A 21,001-nucleotide genomic window follows, 5' to 3' on the forward strand; every position below is an offset into this window, starting at 1 on the left:
AGGGCCGCTTCCTGGCAGAGGCTTGGCTTTTCGTACTTGCTGAGCACCTGCCATGGGGCACAGAAAGAGGTTTTTGGGGTGAAGGGGAGGAGCCACGACAAGGAGGACATCTCAAATAGCCAGTCCCTTGGGTGCATATCCTGTCTCCTCCCTGCTCTGCTCTCCCGTGGAGACTAAAAGTGCACGGTATCTTTGCTACCAACATGAGGCTCGTTCTCCTGGCATGTCTCTGGGGTAAGTTTGGTGGGATTTTTTTTCTCTTTGCTTTTGGCTTGGCATCTCTTTGCCAGTGGTTCCTCTCTTCCACTATTGCTTCTTCTACAGCCCGCAGCACAAAGCAAATAGGACATTGTGAGGGACTGAAATGCAATCAGTGTCATCTGATCCATAGCTGACAACTGAGTGTGGACACTCAGATCCCCTCAGATGTCACTAGACAGCCACAGGTGGACAGCTGGATGCTGCCCCACTGTGGCACCAACACCTAGACGCCTTGAGAAGTGTCTAATTTGGGAACTGAATCCCAGCCCTCACGAGCACAGACAGCAGCACACAGGTGGGGTTCCTTGCCCTGTTTCTCTGCTGGGTAGATTCATCAAATCATAGAATGCTTTGGGTTGGAAGGGACCTTTAAAGGTCATCTAGTCCAACCTGCCCTGCAATGAGCAGGGAGGTCTACCTTCAACTAGATCAGGTTGCTCAGCACCCCGTCCCTGGTACATGAATAGGCACTTCAGGCTGACAAGGTGATATGTTTTTCGAATGCAGCTGGAACTTAGAGAGAGAAGGGTTATAAAAATTAGGCATCTCTACCCATAAACCTTAAAAGTAGCTTAAAAGAAAAAAGGCAGATGGAAAAATGAATTAGCTGGGCAATAACTGTAATGCTTGTCCTGGTGTCAGCAGTTCTGCCCTTGGCCAAAGCTGTTGGTCAATGCTTGGGATCTTGCCAGACTGCTGCATTTGGGATAATATGGGGAGCTCGTCTATATTCTCTTCCGTGAAGACAGGCTGAAAGAGCTGGGGTTGTTCAGCCTGGAGAAGAGAAGGCTCCTGGGAGACCTACTTGTGGCCTTCCAGTACCTAAAGGGGGCTTATAAGAAAGATGGGGACAAACTTTTTAGTAGGGCCTGTTGTGACAGGACAAGGGGTTCTGGTTTTAAACTGAAAGAGGGTAGGTTCAGACTAGCTATAAGGAAGAACTTAAGCTTGGACTGATGCATGTCTTTGAGAAAGCCATGGTCCTTGGTAGCCTGAGATGTGTTTTTATTCAAGCCTCTTTTTCTTCATCTGCCGGATCAGCTGTTGCAAAGAAGAGCTGCTACCCCAACCCTCACTCACCTTCCCTGCGCCTTGTCACCCACTCCTACCCTCCTTTTCTGCCAGGGATGTTCTCTCCTTGTCTCTCATCTCCAGAGGCTATCTTCACACTCTTCCTTGGCATGGGGAAGACAAAGGAGGGGTTACAAGTAGTCCCTGGCTCTAAAGAGCGGAGTAACTCAGAGCTGCACAAACTCTTGTCTGACCAACGCACACTCCCTGGGACGAAAGAGATTCCTTGCATCATCAAGATGTGTGCCTTCAGTGGTAAAACCTATTTTTTGTGTGTTCAACTGAGCTTGTTTGCATCCACCTCTGTTTCTAGAGATGATGCTGAGCAATGGTCCTGTGGGCCAACCTTGCCCAGATAGCTAATGCAACTGAAAAGAGGGGGTCGAGGATTTTGCGGTACGGTGGAGGGTTCGTAGCAATTCTCCTAGCATTGCATTGTCTTCCCTTCAGGATATCCACCTTCTCAGCCAGGCCTGGGGCATCTTCTCCCTTAGACATCTCCAGTACGTGTGTCTGAGTGTGACACCTGGCTGCAGCTGCCTCCTAGGAGTGCTTGATGACCTCTGCTGAGCGTACAAGGTATCTAAATGCATTTTCCTGATAGAGAAGCTGGCACGAGGTATTGCTCACCCATGATTGCAGCATCGTATCCCTGCTCAGCTGTGTGATGCCTCTGTGGTTTGTGTACCCCTGAGCCTCCACAGAACCTGCAAGGAAGCAGCTCCTTGCAGTGATGAGCTAACATGTAAAGAGAGAGATATAAAACTGCAAGGTAAAACCACCAAAATCAGGACGAATTTTTTCCCCTCTTTTATTTTCAGGATGCTCAATGCATTAGTAGGCCTTAATTGCCCTGAACCTGGAGCCTACACCTACACCCACACTCTCTGCCCAGGGACTCCATTGTAGCCCATGGTTGGAATTCAGTCCTTACTTGAGCTCTGATGTGGGTGTGACTGTTCCCAGCCCTGTTGCTGAGTTTTTGCTTGGATTTCCTGGGTCTGCCTTGGTCCTGGCTCCTTACCTTGTCTTCACCTGGTGATTGGTGGGTCTACTGTTGATAGGTCCCACTTCTATCATTATCCTGCTCTGCTCTTCTGGTGCTATGGGACTGTTCCCTGTGGGTGAGGTCATTGGTTTGTCCTCAGCTCCTGTCTTTTCTTCCTTTAGAAAACATCTCTGGTCTTATATACTATAGTCAAATGCCTTCACTCATGTGCTGTGCTCAAAATGTCTGTGTGCCCTATTCAAGCACTTCCATTCAAGCCACATGTGGCTCATCCTACATCTAGCACAATTTGGCTTTCCTTCCCATCCTGTTCATGTGGCAGATTTACGTCAATGCTGCAGCACAGCTTTGCCTGAACAAATTATGTTACGTGCTCTTAAGAAGACTTTAGAAAGGAGCAATGCAGCAGACTCCCCTCCTTCAAATACAGGGAGGGGTAATAAGCCAAGTCAGGATGCTTTCAAAAGCAGAGGGAGAGGTAGGAACAGAGGAATGCAGAGCTGCTACACTACTCAGCCAAAGACGTATTGTTTCCAGTAAGTGGGGACAAAGAAGATATATAGGGTTATATTCAAGGTCAATAGGAATTGGATTGAAGGGTAAACAAGGAACTACAAACCCAATTGAAGCTGAAGCAAATAGTAAATAGCAGGATCAGAACGCAAGCTGAAGGAACAATGGCTACTTGAGAAAGACATATCCTGATTGAAAATGTGAAATACTAAGGCATAGCAGGGAGACTAATTTGCACTTCTGGCAAAGATCTGGGCACAGAGGACTCAGTGGCTCCTTTCACAGACAGAGGGTGTTGCTTATATTTTATCCACAGAAGGTAAGGTTTGTCCATTGTTGCTCTGATATCTCATGGAATCGCTCCTCTTGGCTTATGGTCTCTGTGCCTCTTGCAGGCTGCTCTGTTCCAAGCCTTTCTTCCCAGTTGGCCAGCTCATCTGTTCAATTTTCTTCATGGCATTTGATTCAGTAAGGTCCACTTCTTGACACTTTTTCTGTGCAAATATGACTCAAAATGTGCTTCCTCTTCCATCTAGTAGTCTTCCATATCCCCATAATGCAGAGAGGAGAAAAAAATAGGAGAGATCAAATAAATTGAACCACCCGAATATCTGCTGTCATCCAAAGAGTTTCTGCATTCAGTCTTGGTCTGTACCATGGTTTGGCTCAAAGGTAAGAGATACCAAAATGGCCAGGGACTTAGAACATATGATCAATAAGGAGAAGTCAAGAGAGCTGGTTTTGTTTCTTCTGAAGAAGGGAAAGCAAAGGATGATGAAATAGCAGCTTAGGAACACTTGAAGGTCAGCATACTAATAAAGCTTCTTGCCAGGGGCAAGACAGGTAACAAGGCAATCAGGTGAGTCCTGCACCTTATATTGTTCCTCATGCTTCCAAATGTCCATGTTGGACATCTTCTGCAGTCAAGGCCAATCATACTATCACAGATGTCCAATAATTCATCCATAATTTCTGTCCACAAAAAACCTGGTCCATGGCATTGAAAGCATCTTCATCAGGCTGAATCTGAACTGGAGACTGTGAGTTTGACCCAGTAGGTCTCAGAAAGTCTGCTTTTCAGGAATTCACCAGTGAAAAACACTTCTCTAAGGGAAGACTTAGTCCTGAAAATAAACAAACTGCAGGCTAACTTAAAGTTTTTCTGAAAACAAACATTATTTTAATCACCAGTATTAAATACCAGGAATGTAGGTTCACCAGTGTTATTTATCCAAGCTGATGTTAAGCAGACTCCTTGTAAGCCATATCTCTCCAGAGGCCTTGTTTGCCTTCTGCTCCCTACTTCAACCTCTTACTTGCACACGCTGCATTGCTGTCCTCGGACAATGTCTCGCATTGAGCTCTTTGATCCTGAAGTTCTCATTATTGCAAGAGGTTTACAGTGACTTCATGAATGTGGCCCCAGCCAGTTCCTAAGAGACCCTTCCCCACCACCACTCAATGAAGACCGTGTTTCTCTGTCCCCCAGTTCAGTTCAGGCGGGATTTAATCCACAGAGTCACTGAGGTGGGAAGGAACCTCTTCTTCCTCATCTAGTCCAGCCCCCTGCTCAAGCAGGGTCATCTGGAACAGGTTGCCAAGGACAATATCAAGTCAGGTTTTGGATATCTCCAAGGATGGAGACCCTACAACCTCTGTGGGCAGCTTGCTTTGGTGTCTGATCATTCTCACAGTAAAAAAAAAAAAAAGTGTTTTCTTGTTTTCCATACAATCCCTGTTCCTAGGTAGCATTTAAGAGTCAGAGGAACAAGCAGACACAGAGACCATTCCTACCTTTTCCAAGAGGTCTTCCTAGAGCACTGCCTGTTCATGAGCTAGTCCTGCCAGGAGAACCGCGGTTTTAGAAGTGCCGGAAACAGTTTGCTTTTGATAAAACAATAACAGAGGAGAAAAGATTCAGTGCTTTCTAGCAGGGATTATTTTCCCTTGATATATTATTAATGAACAGAAGAGCATGGGAAGAGGGAAGTAGCGTAGGGATATGCAAGGAACAGGAGGGAGGGGGCCAGCACTGGAGGCTGAAGGGGGAGAGGTCAATTAAAGGGAGGAGTCAGGGTAAGGAATATTTGTCATCTGCCTCCTTTCTTGGTCCTTACTGTCTTCTCTCCTGCCTCCCCAGGCAGTCATTAGCTCTTTATCTCTCCTACAAGGACGATCTTCCTGCTCTACCCTGCCAACCAGACCTTCAGGAGCTGGATTGTATAAAGTCTCAGCTGCTACCATGGGACCGCCAGGAAGTCTCCCATCCAGGGATGGCCATAGTGGGACCCTGCCTGCCTCCACTGGAATCAGAATGGAAACCGTGCTCTTCCTCTTAGCATGTCTTTGGGGTAAGTTTTCTCCTTTACTCCTGGAGAATGGGTTTCTAGATACAGCCTGATAATGGGACTCATGGTGGATTGAACCCTCTTGTATCCCCAGCCTTGGCGAGGAAACGGGTTTCGTGGCTGGAATAAAAGACTGAAGATCCAGGAAGCCTGGGGTTTAACTCCTGGCACTGGAAAAGGATTTAACATTTCTGAGACAAGAGAAGACAGTAGTAGAGATGATAATTTGTCTTCTGAAGGTCACCTAGAGATTTAGAGGCATTAACTGTGCAAACATACAGAGACAAACCCTGGGAACAAAACAAATGCAAGCATGAAGATAGAGCTTCCTTTGACTGATCTGTGTAATCCAGAACATAGTCCATTTTTTTCCCCCACCCTAGAATCTCAGTCTGTGTGGGAACCAGGACCTAAGAGTGAATAAGCATAGCTGACCTCCATTGCCTCCCTGTCAGAGTCAGTGCTTAATACAGCTGCATTTATATCCTGCAAATCAGCATAATCCAATAATTTAAACCAAAAAGTAGTAAAAGAATTGGATAAGGATTATCCCAAGACAGTGACGTTTTTTAACAGAACCCGGTACAAGATGAGGATGTTTTAGGGGCTAAGATGAAGTAAAGGCTGTGACAGACCTGCAAATGATCAAGGGGAATGATCTGGGAATTTAAAGTTTGTTAGAAAAATATCCGTGCTTTCCAACAGCGTAGAAGAGTGGACCTGGCAAGCCTTAGGTGGCAACCCTTGCTCTAGAGCCTCTGATATAAGTGTAAAAGGGCCGTGGGGAGCAGCACTCAGGATGAAAGATGTAGACACAGTTTAAGCACCTGACAGGGCCTTTCTGAATAAGGAGGGATCTTTGGCATCTTCTTCCAGTAGCCTAGATTTTCCTTACACCCATAAAGAGAAAGAGGCCCTTCTCTACTTCAGATCTTCCTCCCTTATGGATGGATGTTGACTGGAAATACCTTCTTTTCTGCATGATGTGGGAGTCCAGTTGTTTAGCACGGACAACACTGCAACTGTCAGCAGCTGGGAGGTGAATCTATGGACTCTAGGCAGTTGCCTTAGTGTAGGTGCCAATAGCCATTTGATTTGCCTTAGTTTCTCAGTCCTGGACTCCAACTACTGCTCTGGAGGGTGAAGGTCTATAAATGGCACTCGAAACTTTCGTTTAGGTGAACAAACCATGCTCCACATGGCACCAAGTGAGCAAGCCCTGGATAGCAAAGTTCTGACAAATGTTGTGGCCAAGGATGTGGATATCCTAGTTTTTACTGAGAGAAGTGACCTGAAAGCTCTCTTCTACAACTTGCACAACACAAGGAGAGTGGCAGACCTCAGGAGGAACATTCACAGTCTTGTGTATGGAGCAGGGAGCTGCACAATGAAGGTGGGGAGGGATGATTTGAGACACATAGTGCAACAGCAGCTCAGGTTGTACAGAGGCACTTACTCTGGGACCTCCGTCTTCCTACGGACCATAATCTGAGGTTTTCTTTTCATCTTCCCGACTGTGTACAGGGTACAGTCTAGGGTTTCTGTGGTGCAGAGCTGTCACACACCATGTCAGAGTGTGCCTGGGATTGTTCCATGACTGGAAATGATTGGTTCTCATCCAAGGTTTTAAATATCTGATGTGTGTCTGGGAGGGACATATTAGTAGGAATCCGATTGTCAGAACTGCCCTAGATGACTAAGATCTTGCAGCTGCTTATAGAGATACAGAGATGTGTTAGAGGTCCTAACACTATCTGGGCAAGAAATTTACACCACTAATTAGCCAGCAACCTTTTCTTATAATGTTCCTGCTGGAAAAAAACTGGTGAGCATTCCATCAATCCTTCCCCAGTCAGATCAAAATGCAATTCCTGCAGGAAAAGGATGTTACATTCTCCACTCTCAGTCGAAACCTGGCTCATGCCTGTTTTTCACCTTGGCTTGTTTTGGGATTCAGGTGTTGCCAACTCAGCTCCCATCAGACTTGTGAGTGGCCCAAGCCGCTGCGCGGGGCGGCTTGAGGTGCTTTGGAAACAGGAGTGGGGAACCGTGTGTGATGATAACTGGGATCTGTCCGATGCCATGGTCGTATGCAGGCAGTTGGACTGCGGGAAAGCACTGTCAGCCCCTGGCTCGGCTCACTTTGGTGAAGGAACTGGTCGTATCTGGCTGGATGACATGAACTGCACCGGTACAGAAGCTGACCTTTCTGCCTGCAGGACCAGACCCTGGGGAGAACATAACTGCAATCATGGAGAGGATGCAGGCGTTGTGTGCTCAGGTAACTCACGTTTACACTGCTCCCCATGTGATCCCAGGAGGCTGTGCTGTGTAGAGGGAGGTTTTTAAGCCTGTTTGCAAAATTTTATTTCTCCCTCAGTGCTACCCTTAGGGCTCAGGATGGGGTTGACTGCTTCAGGCACTGGGTTCGGTCTCTTCTCCCAAGTAACAAGGGATAGAACAAGAGGAAATGGCCTCAAGTTGCACCAGGGGAGATTTAGGATGGATATTATGAAAAATTTCTACACCAAAAGGGTTATCAAATATTGGAACGGGCTACTCAGGGAACTGGTGGAGTCACCATCCCTGGAGGTATATAAAAAAAGGGTAGATGTGATACTGAGGGACATGGTTTAGTGATGGTTTTGTCAGTTGATGTTTGGACTCGATGATCTTAAAGGTCCCTTCCAACCTAGACAATTTTATGATTCTATGCCAAGGACAAGGTTACCCATCTCAGTTCTACCAGTTAAACAGTGTGTGTGGAGGGGTGATGGTGGTGTTTCTGCTAGCTTTGTTAGTGGGGCAGAACCAAGATCATAGGGGTTTTTTCCCCTGTTCCACACTATTCTTGCCTCTTACGCCACCACCATGACGTTAATGGGCAAGGAGAGTGAAGGATCCCCACCTGGAGACACATGCTTTCTGTGCACATATTTCACGGCTGAAATACGCCAGGGAAGTTCAGCATTTAAGTGGCTTCTTTCCATTTGTATTTTGTGACAATACTCTCTCCTCGAGGATGGGTTTATTCTCCAGACCGGGACTGTGGGTCACTTGTGTGGGAGCCACACCTAACTCGAATGTCACAGCATGATGCTAATGAATGCTGAGCTCCAGGAACTGGGTGGGGAAGGCCTGAACGTGTATCCTACCCCTCTACATCATGGTTAACTGGGGAGTAAAACTTGATCAAATGAGCCATGGATCCCAGGAGATGGAAAGGGGATTGGGAGGTTGTCAGGCTGCCCATTGGCCTCTCTCAGGTCAGTATTTCCCAAACGCTGCTCCACTCAGCACTGCTGAATGCTTGTTTGGGCAATTGAATCCAATGCCAACATTTGGCCAGCTGAGCAGCTCCGCAGATGTCATTGACTAACTAGAATTTCAACATCCATCTCACATGAAGCCACCAACAGGTCCATAAGACATGTGGCTGTCTTGATCTGTAGTGAGTCCCCACCCATGGAGTAACGTCACAGCGGGAATTGCACAGTGCTGTTTCATATGCGATTCCCAATCTATGCTATTGATCTTTCTAATTCTGAGCTCTGAAACCACAGAGGAAGATACAGAACTTGGTCCTCATCAGCCTTCACCTTGTCAAGTCCTGACAGACTGGCAGAGAAATTTCCTTGCCTTTGAACTCTAGGCAATCTTTCCATGTGCAATCCGTGATCCTGTTTTTGTTGTTGCTTTTTTTTATTATTTTTTTTTTTAATGCAGAAATTAAAAAACCAATTAAGCTGCAATTAGTGAATGGTTCAAGTCGCTGTGCTGGGAGAGTGGAGGTGTTTTATGGCCAGCAATGGGGAACCGTCTGTGATGACAACTGGGATATAACTGATGCTGAAGTTGTATGCCGGCAGCTGGGCTGTGGGACCGCTTTGTCTGCTCCTTCCTCAGCTTACTTTGGGCGAGGGCCTGACCCCATTTGGCTTGATGATGTGGCCTGCAAAGGAACTGAAGCTGCCCTTTCTGAATGCAGTGCAAAACCTTGGGGAAGCCATAACTGTGCGCATGGAGAAGATGCTGGTGTTGTGTGCTCAGGTAAATCCCACTCTGCATGACACAAGTGGGTTTTTGTGGGGTGTGGGGAGATGCTGGAGGTGCTGTAGGAGGCCCTGTTCCCTTTAGAGCAGCGCTAACCCTGACATCCAAGAGAACTGTAAGATAAAAAAGTGATTCATACTGTTAAGCCCTAGAGTTGTCTTGCCTCTTCTCCTACATTAAAATCCACCACCACATAAGCCACTGGTAAAAGACAGTGGTGCTGCAGGAATTATTTGTAAGGCTCCCCATGCACATGTCTAGTGGATGCCTTGGTAGAGCATCCTCTCTCACTGCAGAGAGCAGTGGCTTTGGCAGCCCCAACACCTCATCCTCATGCCGGTAGACACAGTTCCTTCTGAAGCTCCCCAAAACCTCTTGCATTGAGCGAGGTTCTTCCCATGCTCTGCATCATCCCTCCCAGTGTATTAGTATCAGGTCCTCCCATGTAACTGTAGTCCAAGGCTAAACCTCCAAGTCTCCCTTCATGATTCCCAGAGCCACCTTCCCAGTTCACCAGCTGTCTGGTCAAGCAAGAGTCATCATATGCCACAGCTGGATCACCATTAGGCATTTGCTGGTGTGCTAGTTATTATGAATATATTGATCGTTTAGACAACACTGGAAGGAGAAGAGCTGGTTTCTGCTTGCCTTTCCTGTAACAAGGTGCCAATTAGTTCCTTTCCTTTGTAACCAGAGTTTTGCAAAGTTTGTAGGGTCTTAATATATTGAGAAGTCCACATTTTGGTCATTGACTTGTCGGTAAAAACATCATTGACATGAGGCTGAGAGGCGCATAGAGATAAAGAGCATGAGAGTGATTCTGGCACCTCTAGGTATCTAGTACCTTCTAGTGTGTGTTAAGGGACCTGCAACATCTATAAAGACCTAAAAAAGCAAGACACACAGCAGACCTGAAACCCCATGGAATGACAGACAGAGGCTAGAGCATCTTAAAGGCACTAGAAATCCATATTCAGACAAGACTGGGGCTTGTCCTCCACCATCCCAAGTATATTTAAGTTTGTAAAATCCATTGCTGAGCAGCTCATGATGTGGTGGTGGAAGAGGTGCTTGTGTTGCCTCTTTACACAATGTTTTCCCATGCAAAACTGTAAGAGATGCTAAGTTCATTGGCAGGTGGAGGACAGATACACCAGACCCTGCGCCAGATACTTTCTTGGGTTTTTTTCTTTTTTTCTTTTTTTTTTCTTTTTCTTTTTCTTTTTCTTTTTCTTTTTCTTTTTCTTTTTCTTTTTCTTTTTCTTTTTTTTTTTTTTTTTTTTCCACTGTAGGCTTTGCAGAACCTGCCCCACTTCGATTAGTGGATGGATCGACCCACTGCTCTGGGAGAGTCGAAGTGTTTTATGGACAGCGCTGGGGAACTGTGTGTGATGACAACTGGGATTTGCTCGAGGCGGAAGTGGTGTGCAGGCAGCTGGGCTGTGGGAAGGCCTTGTTGGCTCCTCATGGGGCTTACTTTGGGCAAGGATCTGACCCCATTTGGCTTGATGATGTCAGCTGCACAGGGAAAGAAGCTGGTCTCTCCCAATGCAGAGCGACTCCTTGGGGAAGCCATAATTGTGGGCACGGAGAAGATGCTGGCGTGGTTTGTACAGGTACCCGTCACTCATGGCATGTCATGGGGAAAGCTGTTTATGGGTGACCCTTTCAGGCAGATCCTGAAGGACATCCAGGTCTTCCAAAGAAAGTGAGACAGAATGCTTCAAAAGTGGGTTGACTTCACATCTGTGAAGGAAATAGGCAGCTCCAGTGAGATTTGTCTGGCCTGTCTCACAGTCCCCAGAACCAGATACCTGATGTTCACCAACACCAGAGCTAGAAAACTTCAACAGCAGATAGTAGTAGTGGGCCAGTGTTAGTCCACAGGTCCCTGTCCCTTCCCAGCTCAGCTGGCCAGTGCAGTGCTACTCCCCCTAGTCTGCTCCACCACAATAAGAGGCTGCAGGCGTAGCTGTCGTCATCTGATGAGATAAAGGTTCAGAGCTGGCTGATTTTAGTATGGACTAGTCAACAAGAGAAGTCAGCTGGAGACCACTGCTCTAAGAAACTGAAACTACTGCAAGGGTCTGCTGAGCTGATAGGAAAAAAGGAGCAAAGTCATGCCAGACTGATGCAATCCAGGAGTGAGCAGCACAGTGCTCTACCCTGTTAACACAGACCAAAATACAACAGAAATGGAGGTCTTCATTATTTCTCAAAACAGGATTTGCTGAGCTGCTTCCAGTCCGGCTGGTGAATGGTTTGAATTTCTGCTCTGGGAGAGTCGAGGTGTTTCACAGCCAGAAGTGGGGAACTGTCTGTGACGACAGCTGGGATTTAACAGATGCTCAAGTGGTGTGCAGGCAGCTGGGCTGTGGGACAGCAGTCTCAGCCCCCGGCTCTGCTCGGTTTGGACAAGGAACTGGGCAAATTTGGCTGGATGATGTGAACTGTGCAGGGACTGAAACTGCCCTCTCTGATTGCCGGGCCAGACCCTGGGGAGACCACAACTGTAACCACGGAGAGGACGCTGGTGTGGAGTGCTCAGGTACCACTACTGCATGTCATGAAATGTGGGGTACTAGGGACAGCCTATATTTGTAGGAAGGGTGCCAGCGTCCCTGGACCTCTCCTGTGGACGAGGGTGCCAGCAACTTTGTTGGCCAGTCCTGATGGACACGCTTGTAGAGGCTCCTGAGTGGGGACTCATCACTATCAAATGCACTATTTCCTCCTCCCCATTTCGGTGCTCTACTGTTAGGGAAGTAACCTGGGTGCTCGTCTGTCATCTGTGATCACCCTGCAGGTGACTGATTTATTGCAAAAGCTCCAGCCAAGGACGCGGGAGCAAGCTGTGAGGCCATAGGCATCTAGTGCCACTTTACATATCATGGATCCAAGCCCTGTTCAGTTCCAGACCCCTGCAAGAAGGGAGTTTGCCCTCTCCAGAGAGCTCTGAGGTATGCAAAGCTCCTCGAACACTTTGCAATTGTGTTTTGGTCCAGGTGTTGTGGAACCTGCTCCTGTCCGGCTTGTGAACGGTCCAAATCATTGTGCTGGGAGAGTCGAGGTGTTTCATGACCAGCAGTGGGGAACCGTGTGTGACGATGGCTGGGATAAAAACGACGCCAGTGTTGTGTGCAGGCAGCTGGGCTGCGGAGCAGTGCTGTCAGCCCCTGGTTCAGCTCATTTTGGGCAAGGGCCTGACCCCATCTGGCTGGACGATGTGGATTGCTCAGGGAACGAAGCTGCCCTCTCTGAGTGTAGGGCCCAGTCTTGGGGGTCCCATAACTGCAAACATGGAGAAGATGCTGGTGTGGTGTGCTCAGGTAACATCTCTCTGTGTTCATCTGTATGACGGGGAAGGTTTTCTATTTCCAAGAGGGGTATTCATGCACCACCTCAGCAGTAGGATCTGTCTTGAAGTGTCCTGAATCCAGATTGCGAGCTCCCTTTCGTGGTGGAGACCTGTTAAAAATTTCTCACTTTTCTTTGGGGTGTGTGTAGCTGTTTCTGTAACCAGAAGCTGTGTGCTATCGTTAGCTTGGATTTCTAACGTATTTTGCAGAACAAATTACGCTGTCTGTTGTCCACTTATCTCAGAATAAGACACTTGGGAAGATATCCCAACGTTATGCAACTCAATAAATACATCCTGGATGTCAGTAGGCTCAAATACATTTTATCTTACTTTTAATCACACAAATGGCAACTTAATGTATATCCCTGCCCTTGTTTTTTTTCTTCAGATACACTAAGAATAGCTCCGCTGCGATTAATGAATGGACCAAATCGTTGCAGTGGGAGGGTGGAAGTTTTTTATGGCCAGGAGTGGGGAACGGTATGTGATGACAGCTGGGATATAAGTGATGCTGAAGTTGTTTGCCAACAGCTGGGCTGTGGGAGAGCACTAGCCACTCCAGTCTCTGCTTCTTTCGGAGAAGGATCTGGCCCTATTTGGTTGGATGATGTGAACTGCACAGGGACTGAAACTGCCCTCTCCAAATGTGAAACCACTCTATGGGGAGTCCATAACTGTAACCATAGAGAAGATGCTGGTGTTGTGTGCTTGGGTAAGTCTCATGTGTTTCACCAGATGCTCAACTTTTGGGGCATGTGGAGGGATGTTTGAAATGCTGTGGGGTACCCTTTCCCCATCTTATGATGCTAAAACCACAGCACTGTCCAGAGAAAGTGCTTCAAGCAGGGATGTGGGTAAATCATCTGTGTTCCCCTCTCCTTCCCGTTCAAAAGCTAATCATGACACATGAAGTGGTGCTGCACTCCAGCCTGCTGCTGACTCTGCAGAGAATTTAAATTTGGGACTCTTTCCCATGTAAGTTACCAGTAAACCCAGTAGCATTGCGGGACTGGTGTGATTCTCCCTGTTACAGAGGGTATAGAGTCACTTGGACTCTTTGCTGCCAATGACAATCCCAATGAATTTATCACACTTGAAAAAATCAAGATACACTGCCCATCTTTCTTTCTCTTTCCACTTCCAGACAAGAATATGAAAAAATCTTACAGAACCCCACTTAATCTACCTCTCTTCCTCCTTCATTTGCTAGAATCACCTTATGAGACCTTTTTTCACCAATGTTTTTCCAGTGTTTTCTCTGAAACCCCCCCAACCGAGACAAATTTTCTCAAAGTGTTGCAGCACTGCACTTTGTTGCCACTAGAGGGAAACCCTGAGCTCACTATCATTCCCCAGAATGTACAGCCTCTTGTCTCTTTGCAGTGCACACTACTACCATTTATTTTTTGCATCTACCTTTTATTAAGACTGTTACATCCCTTTTCCATTACCTCAGCCTCGTCCCATTTCCCTCTTGAGACACATTTTAAAGCTTCTTTTCATTCCTGTCATTCTCTGTTTTCTCCTTAACTGTTGGGCATGTTTCTTTTAGTCGGTTATGCCAGCTGAGGCTTTGCCAGTGCTGAGTAGCTCTGAAGGCTTGGTTTGCATAACTTGCAGTCATCACTCCAATTTATACATGTCCATGTCTTTCTCAGAACAGCCTGACACAGTAGAGTGTCACTCTCAATCCTTTATATCCCTAAAATCCCTTTGGGAAGACTTGTTGCTTGATTCATTCTTCTTCATCCTCTATATGATCATTTTACCTCCCAGAAGCGGTGAAGTTTTGCCTTGCCCTTGCAGGAGAGAAGCTGATTTCCTCTGATTACTTGCCCACATCTTGAAAACATCCAGTGGATTCACTGACTAAACACAGACACCTGTCTCCGGATTAAACACCCTGCTGCCCCTTTGCAGCCAGTGAGGACTGAGTCAGTGCAGTCAATGGCAGTATTTGGCCGATCCTGATGTAGATGCCCAAAGCAGATAAAAGAAACTGCAACCCAGCAGTGCTCATTTCCTTCCATTGACTATAAAGGGTACCGAGGGTCCACAGCAGAGTAGTAAAAGTGAGGTTCAGCTGCCTAAACATAGGCGTCTAGTGTCATCTGAGATGTCCCACTATATCCTGCCCAGACTCTAATTGCAGATCCAGAAGGGCACCAATCTCCTTTGAGTCCTGCGTCAAGTCTAACTCCATTGGGTTGTCTGGGATTCCCTGGGCATCTTGGATGGCACCAGGTACCAATGCTCAGCCCATTAGCCCCTTTATGTTTATCCTTATGTTTATGCTTAAGGGCTCTGAGACTAGCCGAGATAAATCATATCCCAGTTTTCTCATGGTTCTGCTTTCTTGCTAAAGCAAGAAGCCTTGCTTGCTAAAGGCTAAGACACCCTTCTTGCTAAAGTCCTTTCTGTTGGTCAGTAAAGTTACTTGCACTTGCTGTCTGGGCACGGGTATCTTTCCAGACAAAGACAGGGAGGAAAGAGGTCTTCGGTTTTGGACAGCACTTTTTCTTGACTTTGGGGGCAAGAGGAGGGAAAACAACCATGTTGAACTTTCTGTCTCCGTGTTGCTTCTTCCTGTAGGTCATGCTAAACCAATGGGTACACACTGCGTTTGCTGACGTGACTAGCAGCAACCTTTTTGCCAGAATAAAACTTCCTTGGTCTTACTTTTTTCGTTCAGGTGTTCCAGAACCAGCCCCGATCCGACTAGTGAACGGTTCGAATTTCTGCTCTGGGAGAGTCGAGGTGTTTCACAGCCAGAAGTGGGGAACTGTCTGTGACGACAGCTGGGATTTAACAGATGCTCAAGTGGTGTGCAGGCAGCTGGGCTGTGGGACAGCAGTCTCAGCCCCCAGCTCTGCTCGATTTGGACAAGGAACTGGGCAAATCTGGCTGGATGATGTGAACTGTGCAGGGGCTGAGTCTGCCCTCTCTGATTGCCGGGCCAGACCCTGGGGAGACCACAACTGTAACCACGGAGAGGACGCTGGTGTGGAGTGCTCAGGTACCACTATGCCATATAATCTGGGGTGCAATGGGGGCTACATTTCAGGAAGAGTTGTCTGTGGCCCTGGGGGACACATTTTACCATGATGTTGCTTTTAGATGAGATACAGAAGGAGTGAATCCAGTGCTATTTTAGATTTCTTAAGGGTTACAAGACCCTGTGCTTAATATGAGAGAATCCAGTGCTCCTCCAGAGCAGCAGCTGGAAACCAAGAAGAAATTGGCTCACAAAATGGGCAGGTGCATTTAGGTAGTTAAAATCCCATCTGCAGTATGGGCCAAGCAAGGAGAAGGCAGGCCCAGGTGCTGTGGGGTGTCATCAGTGGGTGGTGTGCGGGAGGGTTTTGTTGAGTAATGAGGTAAAAGGCACTCTAGAATCAGAATGGTACAGCTGTGACAGAGACCTGTGCCACAATGGCTGGGGAATATTCCTGGGAAGGTGATTTGGGGAGGAAAAACAAGGGAGACAGGCTGCCCTGGCCCTTCTTGACCTGGCTACACAGAACTCCCATTTTCTGTCCACATCTGCAGCTTCCCTTAGGGCCCTGAGCCAAGAGTTCAGCTCCTTGAAGCTCTTTCCAGTAATAATCTGCTGATGATTGGATCATCTAGGTAGCAAAGCTTACATGCTCCGGTGATCAACATCCATGTCTACAAATTTTTTTGGAAGAAGACCCCATGAGGAGGGGTTTTTGCCCTCTCAGAGCTATGCAAAGCTCCTCGAACACTTTGCAATTGTGTTTTGGTCCAGGTGTTGTGGAACCTGCTCCTGTCCGTCTCGTGAACGGTCCAAATCATTGTGCTGGGAGAGTCGAGGTGTTTCATGACCAGCAGTGGGGAACCGTGTGTGATGATGGCTGGGATAAAAACGACGCCAGTGTTGTGTGCAGGCAGCTGGGCTGCGGAGCAGTGCTGTCAGCCCCTGGTTCAGCTCATTTTGGGCAAGGGCCTGACCCCATCTGGCTGGACGATGTGGATTGCTCAGGGAACGAAGCTGCCCTCTCTGAGTGTAGGGCCCAGTCTTGGGGGTCCCATAACTGCAAACATGGAGAAGATGCTGGTGTGGTGTGCTCAGGTAACATCTCTCTGTGTCTCAGTCTCAATTTCATTGGGAAGGTAAACATGGAGGAAAGATTTTCACCCTCAGTGGAAAGTCTTCTCTGAGCTCATGTTGCTCTTGGTGTGTGCTGTTAATCATCAACCCATTCTTCTGTAATCTTTCATTCATCTCAGTGGGCCGTCTGGCCCAAATCACGACATTTATGCAATGCTTATGGCCCTGGCCACAGTCAGCAGTCACCACTGGAAGCTGATCCAGAATCATGGAGTTATCATCAGCAAGCCCCAGGCTGTATCAAGGTTTGTATTCCATGTTTCAGCTCCTGAGGCCTCCAAGGCTTTTCCAGGGCTGGACAGGTCCCAGAAATATCCCATTCCTGCTGAGGTATGGGCTTGTGGTGTCATATAGACAGTCACCTCCGAGACTACGCTTATACATGATCACACGTAAACCTAAGCAGTGTTGTCAGCAAGCCTTGGTCTCTGGCTCATTGAGAAGTCCATTTCACTCTATGATGAGAAGCAATAAAATGTCCCATTTCAGGATTCATAGATAATTTTAGAAACCTGAAACCACTGAATGTGTCTACAGCACTTGTATCTGAGTGCTCTTTCAGTTTTCTCTCCAGTGTCTCTTGCAATCTGTGGTCCTGAAGAAATCTCTTGCTTTGTTAAGAGCAATTGGGAGGCTTGTAGGGTATTTCAGGTTGAAGGGACCGCAGGCACCAGTCACCTGCTCAAAGTGAGGTCAGCTATGAGGTCAGATCAGCAGAGCTCTATCCAGGCTCAAAAAAACCTAGTTTAATAGTCTTCCAGGGCAATCCTAAACAATCTCAATATTTTCTTTAAAATCAGGCATCTTGTTTTCTCAACCTGTAGGCATTCTTTTCTACATTTCTGGGATGTCAGAGTGAGAAGCTGGCAGAGCTTTCCTGGAGTCCCTCCTTCCTTCCATGAAGAGCTTTGGGAAACTTCAGGAGAATTCAATGCTCTTTTAGGAGGAGTCATCTCCCCTGCCATCATAGAATCATAGAATCATAGAATCATAGAATCATAGGGTTGGAAGGGACCTCTGGAGATCATCTAGTCCAATCCCCCTGCCACAGCAGGGTCACCTAGAGCAGGTGGCACAGGAATGCATCCAGGTGGGTTTTGAATGTCTCCAGAGTTGGAGACTCCACCACCTCTCCGAGCAGCCTGTTCCAGTGCTCTGCCACCCTCAAAGTAAAGAAATTCCTTCTCACGTTTAGGTGGAACTTCCTATGGTCAAGTCTGTGCCCATTACCTCTTGTCCTGTCTCCAGGCACCACTGAAACGTAGCAAACTACGTGCCTGCAGCTAAGCTGGTTGAAATGCTGTCACCCAGTGCTAGGTTCTCAGCTACGGATATGACAGACCCTTTGTTAAAAACCTAATTTTAACCTTCCCTTTTGACTAATTTTATTTGGCACACTGGTCCAGTGCAGGAAAGTGTTGGATGATGCATTTATGACCATTTATCGTCCAGTTAAACTGGCTTTACCAGCCATGAGAGTTGTCAAGGAAGTCTATTAATATAAATTACCATAATCTGCTTTCTCCTAGCAAATTATCCAGAACACATATGGTGAATATTGCAATAACTGCGGTAAAATGTGTAACGCCAAAAGAAAGTTTCGGGAATATGGGCATTGTCCGGTCTGTTCATATTACGAAGTTCACATGTGTGACCCAGTTTATTTGAGCATGCGTCATGTTCCTGGAGATAGGAGTGATGGGTATGTCCCTGGACGTACCTAATGCTATATAAGACACCTGACAGTATGCGGACACCTATGTGGGACTGGCTGATATGACCTGGAGCTATGAGACCCACACCCTTCTGACATGACAGCTGGAGGATGGCAAGGATGTCCTATCACATCTCAGATGGGAAACGACACCTAATTGGAGGCTCTTGAATTGCTCCCTTTGTACAGGTTTTGTCTGTAGACAACATTAGATTTTTGTTTCAGAGCTCAGTCCAGCAGACTGCTATTTATACAGAGCAGGCGCAGGATCCCACGTCACCGGAATCAGCAGCGATTCAAACAAACCATTTGAAACATACCTTAGCATGCCTTAGTGGCTGGGAGCCTGAAGTATCACTCCCAGTCCTTACTGGGGTGTTTCTGCCAGTCTGCAGGCAGCGCAGAGCGACGCAGTCTTTGGAGCAACACTGAATGGACACCCAGAATGTCCTCTTTAGCCATCTGTTCTTCATCCATGGGACAGCCTGGTTGGCACTTATCCCCTACAATGTGCCAGCAGGGTTCAGGTACAGTGTATTTGTGTTCATTTCTCCTTTTTGATTGCTTTTTGTGCAGGTACTCCAGAAGTGCCTCTGCTCCGGCTGGTGAATGGCCCCACTCGTTGTGCTGGAAGAGTTGAGGTGTTTCATAGCCAGCAGTGGGGGACAATCTGCGACGACAGCTGGGACTTGAGTGAGGCTGCAGTCGTGTGCCAGCAGCTGGGCTGTGGGACGGCCCTATCTGCCCCTGGTTCAGCTTATTTTGGGCAAGGTTTTGGCCGTATCTGGTTGGACGATGTGAAATGCTCTGGACGAGAAGCAGCTCTCTCTGAGTGTGCGGCAAGGCCTTGGGGAGTCCACAACTGTAATCATGGAGAAGATGCAGGCATCGTATGCTCAGGTAACCTTTATCCATGTCCCATCCTACGAGGAGTTACATTAATCTTCTAGGCTGGATGTTGGGGCTGGTGGGTCTTTTTCCTTTCCCAGTTTAACCCTCTTGTCTTAGACAATTTCAAGAGTGTGACATTGGAGATGTGGAGTTGGAGTTTGGTGTTTTGAGGGATGATTCCCATCTCTCCATGTGGCAGCACATTTTTCCTATTTGCATTTTTTAAATAACATTTAATATTATAGGCACACTAGTAACGTTCAGTGGCTTGACAGGCTAAAGCAAGCTGCTTTTACAGGTCTTGATTGCATACGTTTCCTTCCAGGTGGGATCTAAACCTCACAGATGTTCCAGAGTGGAGAAGAGAGATGATATTTACAGCCAACATGAGCACGACATTCCTTTAACCCCCTAAAAAAGTGGTTTCTGAAGTCCAAAGAGCATGCAATACAGAAGCAAAAAACTGAGACTCAGATCTATCACATTCAAATGCAAACACCCAACTGACGTACCCAAATCAGGGGCATCTTTGCCCTGGGAACCTATTCAGTTAATGAAGAGAGAGAGGCACTTGCACAGAGCAACACAGCCCAGCTACCCTCTGAATCACCTCAGATGACTCTCACTCCCCTGGCTGTAGAAGGAACTTTGGGTGATGTGTCTAATTTGGGTACCTCTGTGGATGCCTGCATGTGGTCCCACTGGCCACAATTCCTGCCACAAGACAAGTTTACAGGCATCATCCCTCAAGGGTGGAGGGAATACTTGGAGAACATTGCTGAGCACCCGAAGTCAACTTGAATCCTTGAAACATCTCACATTAGCATGCCTTCCCTGCCCAATAGGTCATACAGTTCCATGCCAGTTCATCCTCTCCTGCCAATATTGTCTCTAATCCACAAAAGTTGTCTTGTGCTGATGGTAGGGACACAATACATAAACATTTGGCTCTTGCTGTGTGGGCTTGGACAGGCCTGGGTAGCCAGCACCCTTCCCCCATAAGTGTTCAGTTACTGCAGTGAAGTCCTCACATAGCTCGCCCTCTCCTCAGTAAGACACACTGAAACCTCGTGGCTCTCTGAGATATTCCTTCCAAGCCTTAAACCATTTCTGTGCCTCTTCTCATCTTCTGTTTTAAACAAATATGAATGTAGACATGTACCTGAACTTCCTGTTCTGTGAGTCTGTGTGATGCTCTGTGTTGTGGTCAGATTCACCTCATTTCTGCCCTCCCCAAAGCCACACTGAACTAGGGCACCTCCCAAAAGTACAATGATATGAGCTGCTTTAGACTGACTTTGCAATGGGGTAAACTGGTCTGGGGGGAGGTGGGGGAGAGGACCCAGTCATCTGTCCTTCCCATAAAACTATCTTGAGGCGGCCAACTAACTTGGAGAGACCCGATGTCAATATTGAGCTAAAGACCTTTGCTCTTTGCTTCATTGGGATTAAAGCATTTGCGTTGTGCTGACAGGCACAAAGCACATTGCTTTTTGGAAAGTTCTGTGTTGGAGGCTGTGTCTTGAATGGACGTCCCTGAAATGGAAAATTATCCATGGGTAAAGTGCCAGCTTTTTTATACCATTGATAAAAATATTCATTGTATTCATTCATCACGTAAATATTCACCATGTTGAACCAACAGCTC

General features: G+C 47.1%; 1 protein-coding gene across 5 annotated transcripts; it reads left to right on the forward strand.

Annotated features, from left to right (window-relative positions):
- On the forward strand, positions 1-20,513 carry LOC128901515 (deleted in malignant brain tumors 1 protein-like). Of its 5 annotated transcripts, XM_054183577.1 has the most exons (14): positions 1-234; positions 1,783-1,911; positions 3,391-3,526; positions 5,026-5,205; positions 7,160-7,483; positions 8,929-9,252; positions 10,548-10,871; positions 11,480-11,803; positions 12,261-12,584; positions 13,005-13,328; positions 15,309-15,632; positions 16,386-16,709; positions 19,039-19,362; positions 19,679-20,513. In XM_054183577.1, exons 3-14 carry the CDS (start codon positions 3,511-3,513, stop codon positions 19,687-19,689), a joined length of 3,123 nt encoding a protein of 1,040 aa, XP_054039552.1. In that variant the 5' UTR covers positions 1-234; positions 1,783-1,911; positions 3,391-3,510; the 3' UTR covers positions 19,690-20,513. The 5 variants fall into 5 exon arrangements, with proteins under 5 accessions (XP_054039552.1, XP_054039553.1, XP_054039551.1 ...); XM_054183578.1 differs by lacking the exon at positions 3,391-3,526; XM_054183576.1 differs by lacking the exons at positions 1,783-1,911; positions 3,391-3,526.
- The last annotated feature ends 488 nt before the right edge of the window (positions 20,514-21,001 follow it).

This window comes from Rissa tridactyla, chromosome 26 (genome assembly GCF_028500815.1).
Source record: "Rissa tridactyla isolate bRisTri1 chromosome 26, bRisTri1.patW.cur.20221130, whole genome shotgun sequence".
In the NCBI taxonomy this organism is placed as follows: domain Eukaryota; kingdom Metazoa; phylum Chordata; class Aves; order Charadriiformes; family Laridae; genus Rissa; species Rissa tridactyla.